The sequence below is a fragment of the Phoca vitulina genome, unplaced genomic scaffold, assembly GCF_004348235.1.
Source record: "Phoca vitulina isolate PV1807 unplaced genomic scaffold, GSC_HSeal_1.0 scaffold3, whole genome shotgun sequence".
NCBI classification, from domain to species: domain Eukaryota; kingdom Metazoa; phylum Chordata; class Mammalia; order Carnivora; family Phocidae; genus Phoca; species Phoca vitulina.
The window spans coordinates 78318345-78336431 of NW_022589706.1; the positions used below are offsets into that span (position 1 = coordinate 78318345).

The window sequence follows — 18087 nt, forward strand, 5'->3', positions numbered from 1 at the left end:
AGTACTTCAGAGAATGGTCACTTGAACAAGAAATCATAGATGGATCAAATAGCTATCCACATGAGTTGTCTTTTTTCTCACATTAGATTTCCTAAATTCACATTATTTTTCACCAGTACTTTTAGTGTGTACATCTTTTTTCCTCTAAATATGTAGCAGTTGGAGAAAAACAAGATGTTCTGTGGGCTTGGCACACTGAGAGGACCCTCCTCAGAGGGACCAGCATGAAATTCATGCAAGATTGGAAAGCTGGATAAAACTGAATTTGAATCATGACTTAGCCACTTAAAAGTTGTGTGGCTTTGTGCAAGGGATATAACCTTGCTTCATTTGTTTAAAAAAAAAAAAAAAGATAAAACCTCCTGCATAGAGTTTTTATGGGAATTAAAATGACCTAGGTACCGTAGCTGGCACAACAGAGCAGGATACAAAAATGGTAATCACCATGCTGGAGGGTATTCTGTAGACACAGAGGTGAGACAGGACATGCTAGATCTTTTCAGCTGGTGTGCCTTTGGCTTCTTACTTGGGTTTCAAATGCCAGTATCTCATCTTGCATGACTTTTCCAAGTTATTTATGAACTATCAATAATGAACCCTACACAGAACAAGTGGGACAGCCCTGTCCTTTTTGAGTCTTCAATCTGCATTTCTGTAGTTTGAGTCTTAATAGCAGAATTAGTATTTAATGCCTGTTCAAAGTGAGTGTGACCAGGTCCTATTGGTTACCTCTTAAGATAGCAATATTTCCTGATAGAGGGATAAAAAGAGAGGCCAGAGAGGTTGTTTTTGGTAATCACCAAGGATGAACCAAAAGATGAACTCATCATACTTTCCAGAGTATTATAGTGGCTTCTCAACAACCCAAACCACTTCTCTTTCAAACAAAAGGAAAATTACTAGGGATGTTACTAGAGTAATGTCTTCACTTATTATCATTATTGAATACAAATGGTCAAAAAGAAAAATCAGGCAATGAACCTGAATGAAATTATATGGAAGGAGACGAACCCCCAGTCCAGTGCTATGCAAGCCATAGGTGTTCAATACACGTTACCTGCCTGGTAACAAGAGGAAGGAGGACCTGCCTGCCCAGTGGTGCATTGGAGATTTTGCTAATAAACTCGTTGCCGTGGCCTCAGGCTCTAATTACACAGAATTCCACAAACCAACTGCTCTCTGTCTTTTGGAATGTCTCAACTTCCTGGATAAGAAACATTTCTAGAATAGAAATATTCTTATTTGCATCAAAGGAGAAAATATGCAAATAAAAACAGTTTGTATTCTACTCTAGTAAAAATTAAGTTCCTTAGAAAGAGAAAAAAAATTATAATAAGATTTCCTGTTTGGGGAGAAGATTTTTGTGGGAACATGTCTATTAGACTTAAAGTTTCCATTACAAACTGGAGAGAAAATTCATGCTTTCTCCTTAGGAGAAAATTGATATGGCCTTTGAATTAGAATGTTTATGCCATTTTCCTTCTGGTAGTTATGTGATTTCCAACTTTTCTTCCCTACCAATCTCAGAAGTATTCTCCTTTAAGAAGAGAGTATCATAACTCCTGATTCCATATATCTCCCAGGCAGTAAACTACCTTCAGTTGGACAGCCTTCACAGGATGTAGCTGATGTCACTGTGTATGGCCATGCCAACCCTAATGTGCCTATTCAAATGTGGTGACCTATGTTTGATAAATTGGTTCAATTTAATAACTTGTAACTATCGCTAACAGAATGCAATGGTGGTTTTAAGCCAGTAGGAGTGCTCAGTCTGTCTTGGTCAATTTGCAAGGAAGCTACCTCTCTCCTCTGAGCTTCCGTTTGTTTAGACAGTGTGACTACTTATAGGATTAGAATATTCTCTTAACCTGTTTTTGCTGCTTAGACAAAGGGGTTGTTTACAGCGTTTTGGGTTTTGTGGGGTTTTTTGTTGTTTGTTTGCTTTTGCCTCATTCCACCTTTTTGTGATTACCTTTCACAGGGTGCAAATTGGGGTGAACAAGGTAGGAAGAGTAAGGCTACAGGGGTCAAATTACTACCTTTGCCTTCCCTGATTGTTTCTCATCTCTATCCTCTCTCATCAGTAGGCGCTAAGGACACATTTGACCTTTGCTTAAATGAATACATGAAAATGGAGGACATTGTGGAAACTATGACTGGGTTTTATTTACCTTTGCCTAACACTGTAGTTGGTTACACAGTTAGCAACGTAATGAAAGCTTATTGAGTAAATAATAAACACACTGCTGCTACCTGTACAATATCATTCTGAGAACCCAGAGCATAATACAAATCCGTCACTTTTTTATATCAAATCTCTAGTTTCGAGAATAATCTTCAGTGATAGCTCTAAACATTTTATGTTGCACTTCTAATGGGCATGGATCATCAAGGGGTTTGTTGTTTATAAGCCACATCTTTATGAATGCATTTGGCTATTGCACAGACTTTCCATTACCTTAGCCGCTTACAAAGAAATTCCAAATAACTTTTGTCAGATGTTTTAAGGATAGGGTGGCTTTGGTAGGGTCCCTTTGCTTGAAATAGGCCATAAATGAAGTTGACATGAAGAATGTTCTTGCAAAAGCAACCTGGAAAGACAAATAGTACCAGTGAATTCGTTATATTTCACCTTCTCCTCCTCCTCTGTTCTTCTGATAGTTCTGCTTTGCTTAATGTTTTGAATATTTAATACTATGCTAATTTTTTTTCCATTTAGTGTCATTTCTATTCTAGAGAAAATTTTATAGAAGTTGTTCCGCCAATATTTAAGATAAATGGGGATGGTATTTGGGACATTTGCATTGTTTGAGATTATTTTGAACTTCAAAAATTGTTTTTCTTTCTCTATGGGCTTTTTTTAATGTTTAAAGGTGGTGACAACTACTAATAATGTATTCATTTTCCTTTCTTCTCAAATTCCAATTTTAGGTAGGAAGAGAAAAATAAGATTTCACTGAGGCAGAGTCATCAATGTTGATGCATGTCATAATTGCCTTAATGACATTTTTTGAACATTGATGCAGTAAAATGTGATTTAAAAAAAAATAGTATCCTGCAAGAATTCAAGCACATAGGGACAGGATCACCTCCATATTTTCTAAAAAATTAACCTTGGTCTGTGGTTTAACTTTCTAGTTTTTCTATTAGTCTAAGCCCTCAGTACAAATAATCTCTTCCTCAAAACGGAGCCCCCTATTTAAATTCATACTTAAGAATTTATCCAGACACTTGGGCCTGGAGTGACTTGGGAAATAAGAATTGGTAGCATCTTAGAATGTCAGAGTTGAGTGAGACATCAGAGATCATCTCATCTGAGCTCCACCTTTATCAGCAAGAAAATAAAGTGCCAGGAGGGGAAAGCCATTTTCCCATGTCACATATGTTGTTAACATTAAGACGAAACTATACCCCTTCCCCGGTGCCAAGTTAGTTAGCATTCTGGCATATAGGTGGGTTGTTATTTTTCCAATTTCTGTATGTTTAAAACAGACTCTCATCTTATTCACCACAAATCTTGTACAAAAGTATGTAGTTTCATATATAAAGCTGAGTGACCCATAACCCAATGTTCAATTCTCAGGATATCATGGATTTTACATTTACCTCTTATAAAGGTTTGTGTCAGTGAGCATGGTAACTAGAAAGCGTATAAAGCTTTTTAGAACAAAGGTTTTACTGGTAAATTTAAAATGTTTCAGCTAATATTAACCGTAAAAAAGAAAGATTAACGAATTCTGGAATTTTATATCTACCTATCCTTTTCCTAAGGCTAACAGAGTTAGCTTGTTATGCATGTTTGAGTCAGTGATCATTTTGATGGACTAGCGCTTTCTTCAGGAGACAAGTTAATATAGGTCTTTTTCCAAGACTACCTCACATTCAAAAATACCTCCTAACTTCCATAGCATCAAGAAAACAGTGTGTTTGGTAATGTGCTAATTGCGTCTTTGTAAGGAAATGAGGCTTGTGTGTAGGTGGAAGGAGGGGACCAATTGAAATGGGTGCAGCTGGAGGTGAGTTAAGAGGGAATTTCAAGAGAGATTATCCAGGGAGAAAGGGCCTTTGTACTGTGGGGTGTGACAGGATGCACACCCTGCTTTTAAAAAGTTCTGTTATCAGCACTTTGATAACCATCCTTCTCAGACATCCAACTTCCCTCCCAATCTTCCTTCAGATCCCAGGCTCTTCCAGCTGGAAACCCTGGTGAAATCTCAACAAGAAATAAACAACACTCTTTATAATTCTAAGGCTAGAAACCGAGGGTGTTGACTTGTGTCGCATTTACTGCATTTCACGCACCCTGGGCATTTGTTGTCAGCAGAACCACATACAGGATGTAAAATGATTTTTAAAAAATTAATGCCAAAAATCTGGAAAAACTAATACCAAGTACTCTGTAGCTTCAAAATGCAGCAGAATTATTAAAACTGATCGATCGATGTACTCTTTATTTGGAGAATTTGTTGTCCAGATTTATCTTTGGATTCAGATTATTTTCCATATTAATGATGCCAGACTACAGCCTTTTTTGTCTTAGACATTTTCAGTTATCATCTTAACAATATTGGCAAAAACAGAAAAAGCACGCAAAGACTCCCCCTGTTATTAAAATTTCAAGACTGTTTCATATTTTCAAGACTTTTTAGAACTGGCCAATGAAAAAAAAATCAAGCACCACTTGTAAAAATTTTTCTAATATCCTAAAATATACTCACACACCATATATCCATCATTATATTTTATTTAAGGAAGAATACAAACCACAAGCCCAGAACTTGCCATTAAGTTATATTTAGCATGTTTTCCAAATACTAACGTGAAGCAGAAAATTGATTTTCAACCAGAAATGATGGTATTTCATGAGTATAACTCTTCTTAAATACATCATACTTTGAAAATATATTTGCTTTTCCTGTTTGAAAGAAGACAGTAGGGCAGACTACTCTTTGTCTTGACAAACTAAATATGCTTAATAAATCATTTTTGATGTGATAGGATTTGGGGCAATTTTTTTAAATTCAAAAAAATGTCATCCAGATTAAACACAGGTGTGACCTTGATAATAGATTGGTCTAAAGAATATTAAAACTAAAGACAGAGAATATAAGACAACCGCTGGGCTGCATCTTCCCATCAGAGTGGTCAAGCACCATCCAGCTGCACTGCTCGCTCCCTCCCACATGCCTCAGCTCCATTGTCCCAGGAAAGTCTGGTGAGCTGCTAAGAGAATCAAGAGACCCAAGCATGCTGGCAGTGCTCAAGGGTTCTTGTGAATCCCCTCCCTCTATCTCCTTCTTTATCTTTCAAAAGAAATAGTTATGGAAGAGAAGAGGTAGCAGTGCTGTGGAGAACCAGGCAATAGGTCGAAGTCAAAGGCTTGAGGCTCTAAATCACATCTCTACTAACAACAGTTCTGGGATCATTGCGAAATTACTCAGCCCTTTTATAAGTTATTAAAACTTCCACCTCCCTCATCTTTACACATATGAGGTTGGACTCAATCTCCAAGGCCTCTAGCTGTTTCCAAACCCTGTGATGCAGACTACCCATAAAAAATAAATAGCATGAACTCTGGGATGTTCAATTTCTAAAGTCAAGTTGTAAAGGGTATAAGCTTTTTCATTAACAAATGCCAGAAGCTATACGGAACTTTGTGGGGTGCTCAATAAATATTAAACAATCAATTTTATCTTTCATCAGCAAAATGGGGTGAGTAATGCTGATTTGTCTCACAGAATTTCGTGCGAGAAATAATAAATGAGAACAAAGCACTTTTCAGATAATGAAGTAATTCGAATAAGCTGCTTTAATAGGTCTGAGGTCTAGCTAGATGATGCAAGAATAAAGTATCTTTTTTATTATTACATCTGTGAAATACAGCAGTCTTTTCATCTGTTTAAGAAGAAACCATCATTACCCTTGCTTATCACCAGAAAGTCAGCATGAGTAATTTCTGTGCAAATGGAATTTTTCATGTGATTTTAACATTTATCACTTTTAACAAAATGCGCCTTTTAGCTTTACCTGATATCAGAATGGAATCATATCTTGATTTAAATAGTTTAATGAGGTGTTCCATCAGCATTACACTCTTCTGCCTAAAGAAAATGCTTTTCAAAATGACTGATAAGCTGTGCAAATGAGAAAATTGTAAATTTAATAATCCTCCTACTCAAAAATAATACAATTCAAGAATTGCTACTAAGGAAAATGAGGTATCACATTCTAGTTTCCTGGAGACTTCCACAGTCTGTTCTTTTTCATGCTTGTGTTCAGTAAATATTATGTGCTATTTTTTTTTTTTTTTACAGTGTTTCAACAAAAGACAGCTGGAAGACAATCTGATGGTGACAAGTTCCATGGTCCTAAGAGACAAGGTAGTAACATGAACTTCAGTTTATTCAATAATCTCTAAGTAAGATTTAAAGAAGTCATATGAATATTGGGTAAAGTCTCTGAGGATAGAAGTAAATAATTGTGTGCCTGATTAGTCTTACTCTTTAATTAGTGTCTTGCCCAAATATAATTTTGTCATTAGATTAATACAAGAAAATTATTTCAATTAATAAAGGCAAGAAACAACCTTGTGAGAATGTTTGTGGTGATGTTGATGATGTTGTTACCAGGGCTGTAGGAAGGTCAAGTAATACAACTTCTCTAACCTGTATGGAGACCATGCTTTCATAGACCATTAGAGAGAAGCCTCTGGAGTGTAAGTTGGGTGGGTTGGGGACGGGGGAACAGATGATTGATTTCTCAAAGAAGGGGACCAGCATGGGATTTCTGTACTCTGCATTGAACTCCAATCAAAGATTGGACCCTTGTCTCACTATTCTTTTGCTCTCCACCCTTAATCTAGCAGTTTTTGGAACACTTACTTGTCATGCAGAAACAAGCTGAAAACTAGCTACAGAGACAGCACACACAGTAGCAAAATTGTCCTCTCTCTCTAAGATTTCCCTGATGTGCATGGTTCCCGTTGTTTTCCTCTCTCTCTAAGATTTCCCTGACATGCATGGTTCCAGTGGGAAAGAGAAACTCTAGCAGGTTATTTATTATGATGTTCCCCCTGATAATAAGTGCTTGGTTGAAGTTCAAAAATGAAAAATGTAAAAGGTGACAGATGTAGGGGGCTGGCTCTGATAATCAATAATCTCAACGCACCTTGGAAATAACTTCAGTCCAAGATAGCATTGCCTTGAAATTGCTACCAGTAAATTATTGAAAGACACATTAAAATAAAACCAAGAGGTTATCTCCCAGTAGCCACTGAACACCCCCCCCCCCCGCCAGTGTCCTTTGTGCCATCGTAGAGATGGCTGGGCACTGACTGCACCCACTTCTCACTCCACCTCAGTGGACCTGCTCGTAAGACGTCATGGATTGTCCTCCAAGCAAAGGTATGTCCTTAACGAGTGATCTTCATCCATCCCTTCAAATGGTACTTAGATCGTTCTTCCAATTAAGTACATGATGCTTGAATGCAGCACATGATGAAGCTGAATTTCTGGCCCTGAACACATAGATATACTGCTTACAAATTTACATGTAGAAAAAAAAAAAAAGAAAAGAAACCTCTATTTGACAGCTTTCCATTTCTAGTGATTTCACAATTTGAAGGAAAAGATTTATCTTTTTAAGGTTATTATCCTTCCACTGTACCTTTACCTCTCTCAAGAAACAAGTGCAGACCTCCATATGAGATCATTCTACAATTAGAATCAAACAGTTCCTGAGGAGTTAGCAAAGTAGAGATTATTCCTATCAGGACTCCCCCACATACCCCACAGAGTTTTGGAAGGAACAAAGAGAGAGGATGCTTTGAGATCTTTAGGAGAAAATTTCCCTGAAGCATTTTTAAATAAATTACTCAATTATCATGTTTTAATTAAATTCTGTTAAAATTGAGGAGGAAATGTGAAGAAACCCATCAGAGATGAAGGAAGGTGACAAATAGCAAGAGGAATGAAGAGGTCCTTGGAATTCTCACTCTTACCAGTTGTCCGCTGGCTACCCCCAGAGAGCAACATAAGGAAAGGCTGCTAGTGTCTATTAGAGACAAATTATTCTTCACCTTATGTACAGAAAAATAGTCCCTTCTGTACCCAGAAAAAAAAAAGGGAGGGAAGAATAGTGAAAGGAAATAAGAACCTAATTATAAAATATTTTATTGGATTAATATCTCTCCATACCTTGGTACCTAATTTGTTTCATTAAGATCAACAATCAGTATATTTTTAAAACTCTTTTAGGGCTAGGATATGAAAATTTTACTCGAATTTTGTATGAATTTTTTCTCTCTGTATATTTAAATCCAACTTATTGATGATGTTTTAGATTAGTCACCTTAGAGCAGTTTCCCTAGATTCTTTTAACCCTGGATATCAGTAATTCTGCAGAAAAGAAAAGAATATTGTTCTACTTGCTAGGAGAAGAGGAACATTAAACCTTGTGAAATGTTGGAAAACCTCCCTGATTACTGCAGTCTGCAGGGAAATCAGAATCTAATGTGAGAACAGAAGAGATAATTAAGAATAATTGGGAAGATTTTTAAATTATACAATTTTACTATTTCTTTACTCTCTCCAATCATTTTTCTCTAAACCTTTTCAGATATTTATGACTGTCCAGCCCATGGGACGTACTAGGCAATCAAAACTGCTTATTCCTGAATTAATGATTACTCTTTAACTATCCTGGGATTTCATGGTATAGTTGGAAAAACAGTACCTGCTTCACCAATGATAATCTCTTTATTTGAACAACAACAAAAAAGGTCCTTTTATGAAATTTTTGTCAGAATCAAGATTTCCTAAAGGGACTAGACAGGTTCTCTAAGGAAGGTTAAAGAAATTATTTAATTCTTTCACTATATGCTGGAAGGAAAAGGGATTACAAGAGCCAACTATTTTCCCACTGAAATTGTAAGTGTTTCGGATGCCCTACATTCAAGACTGCCAAGGGATTGCCAGGAAGTTACATTATTGCTAAGTCAAGGAATTTTCCTGAGGAACAGAAAAAATTAATTGGCACCATTTCCATGGAAACTTAACAGATTTCTTCAATTCAGTTTTCACATCCTGAAAAAATATAGGGAAAATGGTGAGGACTTTGGATCCTCCAGATAAAAATTTCCATCAAAATACAGTTTTAAAATCAGTTTTCCTGAGTTGGTTTTGAAATTAGAAAATGCCAGAGTGATATCTCAGAATATGCTGCTAGCACAGCTCTCCGACCTTCCCCAAACTTGAGCTTCCCAGGGTGCTCAAGGGTTTGTTCATCAACATTGCAAGCCAGAGAACTGAATTTTGTCAGTGGGTTTGGAGTTGATCAGAGTTTTGAAGTCTGAGTCATGTTAATGATGCTGGTAGAGGACTGATTTATAACCCCTAATTTTAATCTATTAAGTCTATACTAGAATGCTTGGATTCATTAGACCCCTGACAAATAATAAAATTTCTATGAAATATTATTAGTAATTAGAAGACTACTAGGTGAACATGATCAAGTCAAAGGGGGCTGGAAGAATGTAAGGGCTGCTTCTTCAAAGACATGGAAATATCTGGTTAATTTTCCCTGCCTTACAAGATCATGTAATAGTCTCAGGTCAAGATTTCTCACATCTCCCATACCTGTTACACCTTTTTCCCCCCTTTGTTATATCTTTTTCTTGGACTATGCCAAGGAGCCTTTTCTATCCTCACTGGAATCATCCACATATTATTAACGTAGTCTTACCTCAAATATGGTACATGGCAACTGATGAGGTTTAGCGTTCCTAGCATTTGGAACTGCCTCCCTGTGATTATGGGTCACATCCACAAATCTCCTCAGTCACACAGTTAAATAATGAATCTCATCAGGGATGTGCTGTTGCTGTCACTCTTGGAAGGCAAACCATTTCTTTGGGGGATGGGGTTAGGTTGGAGGTAGGGGGAGCACATCCACGCTAGCCAGCTGCCTATATCTACGACTCCCAACTCTAGATGAGCATAAGAATTATTTGTGGAGCTTCTAAAATTTGGTTGCCTAAATCTCACCTTAGACATGGCTAAAAATGGAACATGTGAGAATAGTAATGAGCAATAATCTCAAAACCACCATGCAAAAGACAAAATATAACCAAAAGAAACTTTTTTGAAGGCCATATTGTAGTCAAATTTGGCCACTAACTCTGTTATATTTCAAAAGTAGTCTGCACAATATAATTTTAATTTTTGCCATGTTTAAACCATGCTTAACTCCATGTTTCACATAAAAATTCAGATCTCCAACCACTCCCCATTGTATTATTATATCATTTGCTACAAATGACTTTTGCTGTTATCATTTGTTATCATGCTTTCCATGTTGTTTTCTTATATTCGAGACACATTCCTCTAAATTCATAATTCCATAAAAAGTGGAAAAATAAACGATATATCAAGAGAATCAGGTCAATAAAAACATGAAGGAAAACATTTATTTTTGATAATGGAAACTATTCACATGTGTTTAATACGTAGGCACTAAATCTTCTCCACTCAGTAACTACCTGCCTCGCCCCAGGTATAGTCTCTGCCCACTGATTCTTCAATACAGACTGAAAAGTCATTGTTGGCTGGTCTTTTCAGGGGGTGTGAATGCTCATGGGAAAGATACAGTCAGGGAACATATATTGTTTGTGCTCTCCAAATGCTCAGTGCTGCAGTAGTCTGATAAATGTTAAATAATGAAATTTTCTGCAAGTTGGAGGCCCAGAGAAACATAGATGTAGATGGTATTGCCCTTATGTGGGAGAAAAGAGAATGCTGGCCTCTGAGGTATTTTCATCAGGCTGTTTTTGCTAGCAGTGGATATATTAAAAAGAAAAGAGGGAGAATTATCGTGGTCATTTGTACTCCATAAAAGAAAAATGGCCTCAGTTCTCTTTTTCAGTGTAACTTACATTTCCATTTTCACAAAAGTTTTTTTATTATAGTCACACCTGAGAAAACTCGCATAATAACTGGGTCCTTGTCCGAAATGGTGATGTGTCAAAAGCCCACAGTAGAAAGTGAGGAGGAGGGATTCAGTGTTATACTTTGCATCCCGAGACCCCCAAATAAAGCTCTGTGATGGAGGGATGGCATGTTAAAAAGAATTCCGTTAGTACTTGATGCAGGGAGTTAGTTGCTTACAGACCAGTCAGTACATAGTGCCAAAGAATCATACTTCACCTGAATGTGACAAGGCTGCACTACCCAAACCTGCGAAACCCTGGGGTCCTCAGTTGTGAATTGCAACCATCAAAATCCCCTGCAAACTAGAGCAGAGAACAGAATTTGAACACAAGGAATAGAAGCAAAGGATAAATAGACACTAAATCCCTTGGTGAACATGATTCTATAGATATGTTCTCTTTCAAGAAGGATTGAGGAAGAGAACAAATAAATAATATGAGGACTTCAAAAACCACTCCAGAGAAAAGGAAAGAGAATTTAATCATAAAGGCTCAGGATAATTATACTTCCGTAAATGATTTGTTTAATGAGTAAGATTGTCAAACACCAAGCAAGCAAAATACAGATAATGGGAAATACATACACACATACAATAAGAACATTTCAACTAACAGTTTGTAATTTTTTAAATCTTAGACTTTAAAAAATATTTTACCTGTTTATAAAATATTTTAAGGCAGTAAAGAAGTATGGATTATTTTGAATTTTCATTTACTAAATTTAAGCTAAACAATTCAACTTTTAGGTTCAGTATCTGACACCTGTCAATATACAAAAGCCAAAAAAGAAAATTTCAGAAAACTGTGAACTTATAAACAAATTAAAAATATAAGGAAGAGGGGCGCCTGGGTGGTTCTATTGTTGGGCATCTGCCTTTGGCTCAGGTCATGATCCCAAGGTCCTGGGATCAAGCCCCTCATTGGGCTCCCCGCTTGGCGGGGAGCCTGCTTCTCCTTCTTCCTCGGCCTGCTGCTCCCCCTTCTTATGCTTTCTCTCTCTCTGTCAAATAAATAAATAAAATCTAAAAAAAAAAAAAAGAAAACATAGGGAAGTAACAGCAGCAGACATTCTGTGGTCAAGGTCAAGCTAAGATGAAAGCAAACTACATGGAAGACATTTTAGGTGAGAGGGCAGGATGATATGAAACATATGACACGAAGAAAAGGGATCTAGTGACAAGAGGAAGTATGGTAAAAATAAAATAAACTTAGAAGCTAAAATTTCAGTAGCAAATTAAAACCCACATTGGTCACAATGAAAAGGACTGATGGTGGATAAAAAAATCAGTTATTAGAGTTGAGAACATAATCGGAGAAGGGTTTGTTCTCAATACAGGGAAAGACTAAAAACAATCAGATGATATAGAGAAGAGAGATCCAACTCACATATAATAGGTTTGGTACTTTTTTTTTAATAGAATACAAAATACAATCAATGACATAGCTAACAAAGCTTTGGAGATAGGGAAGTGAGGAACTATATGGGCTCACTGTGACCCAGAAAACAATAAGGAAATATATCCACCTTTAAAAACACCCTAGCAAATATTTTTAATTATAAAGATGAAGAAGCAATCCTAAAGTATTGTGAAGATATTTTAAGTTAGATTTTCTATTTTAAAAAAATCAGAATCAGTTTTAAAAATTAGAGAATCTGTGTAACAAAAATTTGAGATAATGAACTAAATGGTGTATTAAGAAAAGATTGCAACTTAAAAAGTTTATATTTAGGGGCGCCTGGGTGGCTCAGTTGGTTAAGCGACTGCCTTCCGCTCAGGTCGTGATCCTGGAGTCCCGGGATCGAGTCCCACATCGGGTTCCCTGCTCGGCAGGGAGTCTGCTTCTCCCTCTGACCCTCCCCCCTCTCATGCTCTCTCTCTCTCTATCTCATTCTCTCTCTCAAATAAATAAAAAAAAAAAAAGAAAAAAAAGAAAAAAAAAAAAAAGTTTATATTTAGTCTGTTATTTCACTCATGAAAGAAGAAAACAGATATAGGGGCACCTGGGTGGCTCAGTCTGTTAAGCATCTGCCTTCGGCTCAGATCATGATCTCAGGGTCCTGGGATCGAGCCCCGCATCGGGCTCCCTGCTCAGGGGGGAGTCTGCTTCTCCCTTTCCCTCTGCTCCTCCCCACAGCTCGTGCTCTCTTTCTCTCTCTTCTCTCAAATAAATAAATAAAATCTTTAAAAAAAAGAAGAAGAAGGGGCGCCTGGGTGGCTCAGTCGTTAAGCATCTGCTTTCGGCTCCGATCATGATCCCAGGGTCCTGGGGTCGAGCCCCACATCGGGCTCCCTGCTCGACGGGAAGCCTGCTTCTCCGTCTCCCACTGCCCCTGCTTGTGTTCCCTTTCTCGCTGTGTCTCTCTCTGTCAAATAAATAAATAAAATCTTTAAAAAAAAAAAAGAAGAAGAAGAAGAAGAAAGATATAATTCTTGGATATCTAAGGTTTTAGAAAAGATAGAATTTCTGTGTATATCATGAAAGTATTACCCAAAATATATTCTAAGTAAATGAGAGACTAAACAAAATAAAAAGTTCAAAGAGAACTTATGGTATTAAAGAATTTGTGGTGAATAATGAATTCAATAAAACATGGAATTGCATTTAAGTAATTATTGTAAATTTATTTATAAAATGTGAATGTAAAATATTGGTGATAAAAAGTAGGTAATGCAGCAAATCATAGTTTTATTGCAATAATCTGGGTCTGGTGCTCAGATAATATAAAATTGTCTAGGAACTAGAAGAAAATGCAAAACTAAAATCATTCCCTTTCATTCATGATTTAGTAATCAAAAAATATATATAAGGTAAACAGTATCTCTGAAATGTGAAGGTAAAATATTGGTGATAAAAAACAGGTAATGCAGCAAATCGTAATTTTATTGCAATAATCTGGGTCTGACTCAAGTTTAGTCAAGGGAGGAACTCTGGCGATATGCAGCCCTAAGTTCAAGAGATGGGGATACTTTGTTGGGAGCTTACAAATAATTCAACACTCCAGGTATTTTGAATTTAACCCCAGAGTTAATTTACCTGCTAGTTCCTTAGCTATGGGCCAAAAAAATAACTTCAGATATAAATCTTGGTTACTGGGTTTTTAAGTTCTATTACTGACAAGCTCTTTTCAATTACAAAATAATTTGGTAAGATGGTACAGTATGATATGGCATTGGTACAGTGTATATAGCATGGCTTGCAATGGTTTGTATGCCATGGGGAAGGCTCTTGGCAAAGTGGGAGAAAGTTTCTTACTTTAAAACAATACAGGGGTGCCTGAGTGGCTCAGTCAGTTAAGCGTCTGCCTTCAGGTCAGGTCATGATCCCAGAGTCCTGGGATGGAGCCCCGCATCGGGCTCCCTGCTCAGGTGCTCAGTGGGGAGTCTGTTTCTCCCTCTCCCTCTCCCTCTGCCCTTCCCCACCCCCCGCTCCTGTTCTCCCTTTCTCTCTCTCTCTCAAATAAATAAAAAAAATCTTAAAAAATTTTTTTAAATACAGTATTATTACAGAAAGCTGGAAATTAGAAAAAAGTAATCTCTGATATTATCACAATAGAACAACTTGTATCATCGCAAGATAGTTTCCCTCCATGCTTTATTTTATGAACAACATTTTTACTGTATATACAAATTTGTATTACGCTTCTGTACTTATCATTATATAATAAGTACTTTCTATGTTGCCACATGGTCTTTTTTTTCACATGATCTTTTTAATTATTATTATTTTAATGACTACTTAATATTTATTAAGTAAATATTTCATACTTTAAATTCTTTGTTGTTGGGCAATCAAGTTGTTTCCTTTCAAATTTTCAGTAAAAAATGTTCTTCTAGCCAGTCATTCAGTAATAGAAATAATTTTAATGAAAAGCTCAGTTACTTTCTTACCTAATCTAAAGATTCATACACTCACCACAGCAGTGTTACTTGATGTTTTTATTTGATCAAATAGAAAACCTTGTAAGAAACTGATCCAAAAGGAACTAAAACTCTAGAAACTATAGTTTGTCTTGAAGCTTTTACATTAAGAGACCAAGAGTCTGCAATACGTACAGTTAGCAATCTGACAAACGCTTTTCAACAATAATTATGTTAAACTCATACTAAATTTCTTGAAAATAAACTAATAATAAATATAAATTTGGGGAGGAAAGAAAGAAAAAATTTTCCATCCCCCATAAAACAGTAATCTAAACGCATTAAAGCAATTTTGCACACCCTACTAAAAATTAGAGGTTGCACGTTTTGGTTTGACTAGTCTACCCTCAGGAGAAAAGATGGTAAAGTGCCTAAATCATTTTGTTTTGCAACTTGTCATGGCTAATAATAATTTATCAAGACAATTTGCTTTAATCTTTTTAGTGGGGAGGGGGGATGGGTGAGTAAAAGCAGAAGTATGTAAACTTAGTAAACAGTTCATTTCCAGAACTTGCTCTATTTAGAACTCCTGCTGCTCCTAACTTTTGTTCTTTTGTTCTCTGCACAACCACACAAGACTGAACTCTGCCCCCCCAAAAAAGTCATCTTACTTATATTTTAGTAGCGAGAATTTGAAAGATGAAGGGTAATTGAAATGAATATTGTTAAGATGATTCAGTATTTTTTTGAATTCAGCTAACCCTGCACATAGAGCAAAACAAGCTGGTAGGGTTTTCCAGGAAGACTTTCCTTGAGACGACTTCAACAAAAGCAGAAAATCCAGCTGCATAGGTTACTTGAGATAAAAATGCATTCACACTTAGTCAAAGGGAAGACACAAGTAAGGGGCTAGTTGAGTGTCTTAGCTATTAAATGATGGCACTAAACTTCCATACTCTGTCAGGAATGGCACATACAATTCTTTTGCAAACTGCATCTCCCAGATTGGAGGCGCCTATAAAAAGCGAATGGTATAAGAATTAAGATCGCAATTGTTATCTGTGCTTTTGGCTGCTGAACCAGTAAGCCCTCTGGCTGACTTGTGCTTCTCCAATTCTCCTGGGATTTCATGCTCTGTCATCCCTGAAGAAAAAGATTTAGAGTGTAGAATCTGTTGACATCTTGTTAGTTCTGGGGGAATAGGACTTCTGAAGAGAAAAAGACAAGCCGAGAAAACCCCCATAGGAATCAGAATGATTGGTCATGGAGCAATTTTATGTGTATGTGAATCTTTTCAGAAAGGAACCCTCTCTGTGTCCCCGTTCCAAGATTCCCTGTTAGAATCCTTCTCAAAACCAAGAAAGCCGGTAAAGGTCATTCCAAGACAGCCCCAAGGCTCACGTTCCCTTGAAATACTTAAAACCTGCTATGAAGTACTTGAAATGTCTCTTTTCCAGACTAACCAATCCAAATACTATCAATGAATCCCTATCATTATAAAATGTGAGGGGCGCCTGGGTGGCTCAGTCAGTGAAGCGTCCGGCTCTTGATGTCAGCTCAGGTCATGATCTCGGGGTTGTGAGGTCGATCCCTACGTTGGGCTCCCTGCTCAGTAGGGAGTCTGCTTGAGATTCTCTCTCTCCCTCTCCCCCCCTGCCCCTCCCCCCTACTCATGCACATGCCCTTTCTCCCTCTAAAATAAATAAGTAAGTCTTTAAAAAATTTTTTGAATGCCCTCCATTTCCTAAGTCCTTGTCTGTCTGGTCTAGTGACAGTCTAGTTGATCTATATCTTTGTTGAAGATGGGCTCCCAGTAATGAGCAATGATTCAGGGACAGCAAACCAGGACACAACTGGACAGGATTACCTATTCTTTCGTTCTAGACTCTGTGAACATATTTAGATTTGATACTGCATGAGATAGACACTGCTGAGGAGTGACCCAATCCCTCCTGAACAATACGATACATAGGTTGGACTTGTTAAAGAAGGTACAAACTCAGATGAGTTCTGTGGCCAGGCAGGTAGCCAGTGAGATGCCATCCAGGGACCATAAGGAGTGACAGGGATTAGGGTAGTCTGGAGAGCACATAGCATCCTCACAGGCTTGCAGCCTCTCTTCTGTCTTTAAACACTACATGGGACAAATAAAGCACCGAACTCATCCATGGTCTGTGGTTTGTTACTACTGTACCTTGGGCTGGTCTGTGGTGTGGCATTAGCTGCAGCACATGGGAAACTGGACCATCCAATGTTCTTATTGTGCTGAGCAAAATAAACTCTTTTGGGAAGAGAGCAGTGCATTACAAAACAAGCAGGAATTGCTTACTTTAAATCTTTCAGGAATAACGTCAATGCTCCTAAACCTCTCGTGACACTTGGATGTTGGTTGAGATCTCCTTTCCCAAAGCTACAGAGATTATGTATTCCACAAATATTTATCATTGACAATAATGTTACTATTTACTTAGCTTACTGTGTGACAGGCACTGTGCTAAGTGTTTTGTGCACATGATTAAAAATAATCCTCACAAAAAGAACATGAAATTGGCACTGCCCACAACTAGTACAATGCAGAAATTTACACTGTTCCTTCTCAGATTGTCCCTTTTTCTTCCCCCAGTGATGACACACGTTGTTTTTACCCATAACACTAGGTACCAGGCACAACAATCCTTAGAAAGAAACTCATTAAAAATTTTGTACTGATTTATTCTGTAACTGCTTGTAGACTGGCAGGAACAAGAAGCTCTACTGATTTGTTTTTAGAGTGCTTTTTTTTTTTCCCCAATTGTCATATATTGTCTTCTTGTTAAAACATTTCCCCTCATATTGTAGACAGAGGTCGGATGGAAAGTCAAGCCTTTTCCACTGTGGACTCTCTTGCTGCTGGGCAGGAAGAACTCATCCTCTTGCAGGAGAAGGTCAAAAATGGGAAACTATCTGTGGATGAAGCCCTAGAGAAATTTAAACATTGGCAGATGGGAAAGACTGAGCTGGAAATGATTCAGCAGGTAATACTGACCCCAGTCCCTTCTGGAACATTCACTCACTTGCAGAGCCTCTCTATAAATGTCTTTACGAGAAACACAGGTAACTGTTCTTTTGATTTTAACTAGCCACAAAAAAAGATGTTTTCGAACTACCAATTAAACGTTTCATGTTTACAAATCATTGGTGAACTCAATGCTGGGACTCAGTGTATCAGTGCTAATACCTGATCATCTTATAAGGCTATGTGAA

General features: G+C 37.3%; 1 protein-coding gene across 1 annotated transcript in view; it reads left to right on the forward strand.

Moving 5' to 3' along the window:
• The window catches only part of BANK1 (B cell scaffold protein with ankyrin repeats 1), a 307032-nt gene that overhangs the window by 278041 nt on the left and 10904 nt on the right, over positions 1-18087 (forward strand). Inside the window, 2 exon segments of the mRNA XM_032398831.1 lie at positions 6315-6380; positions 17683-17858. Of these exon segments, the coding sequence (XP_032254722.1) occupies positions 6315-6380; positions 17683-17858 (242 nt within the window).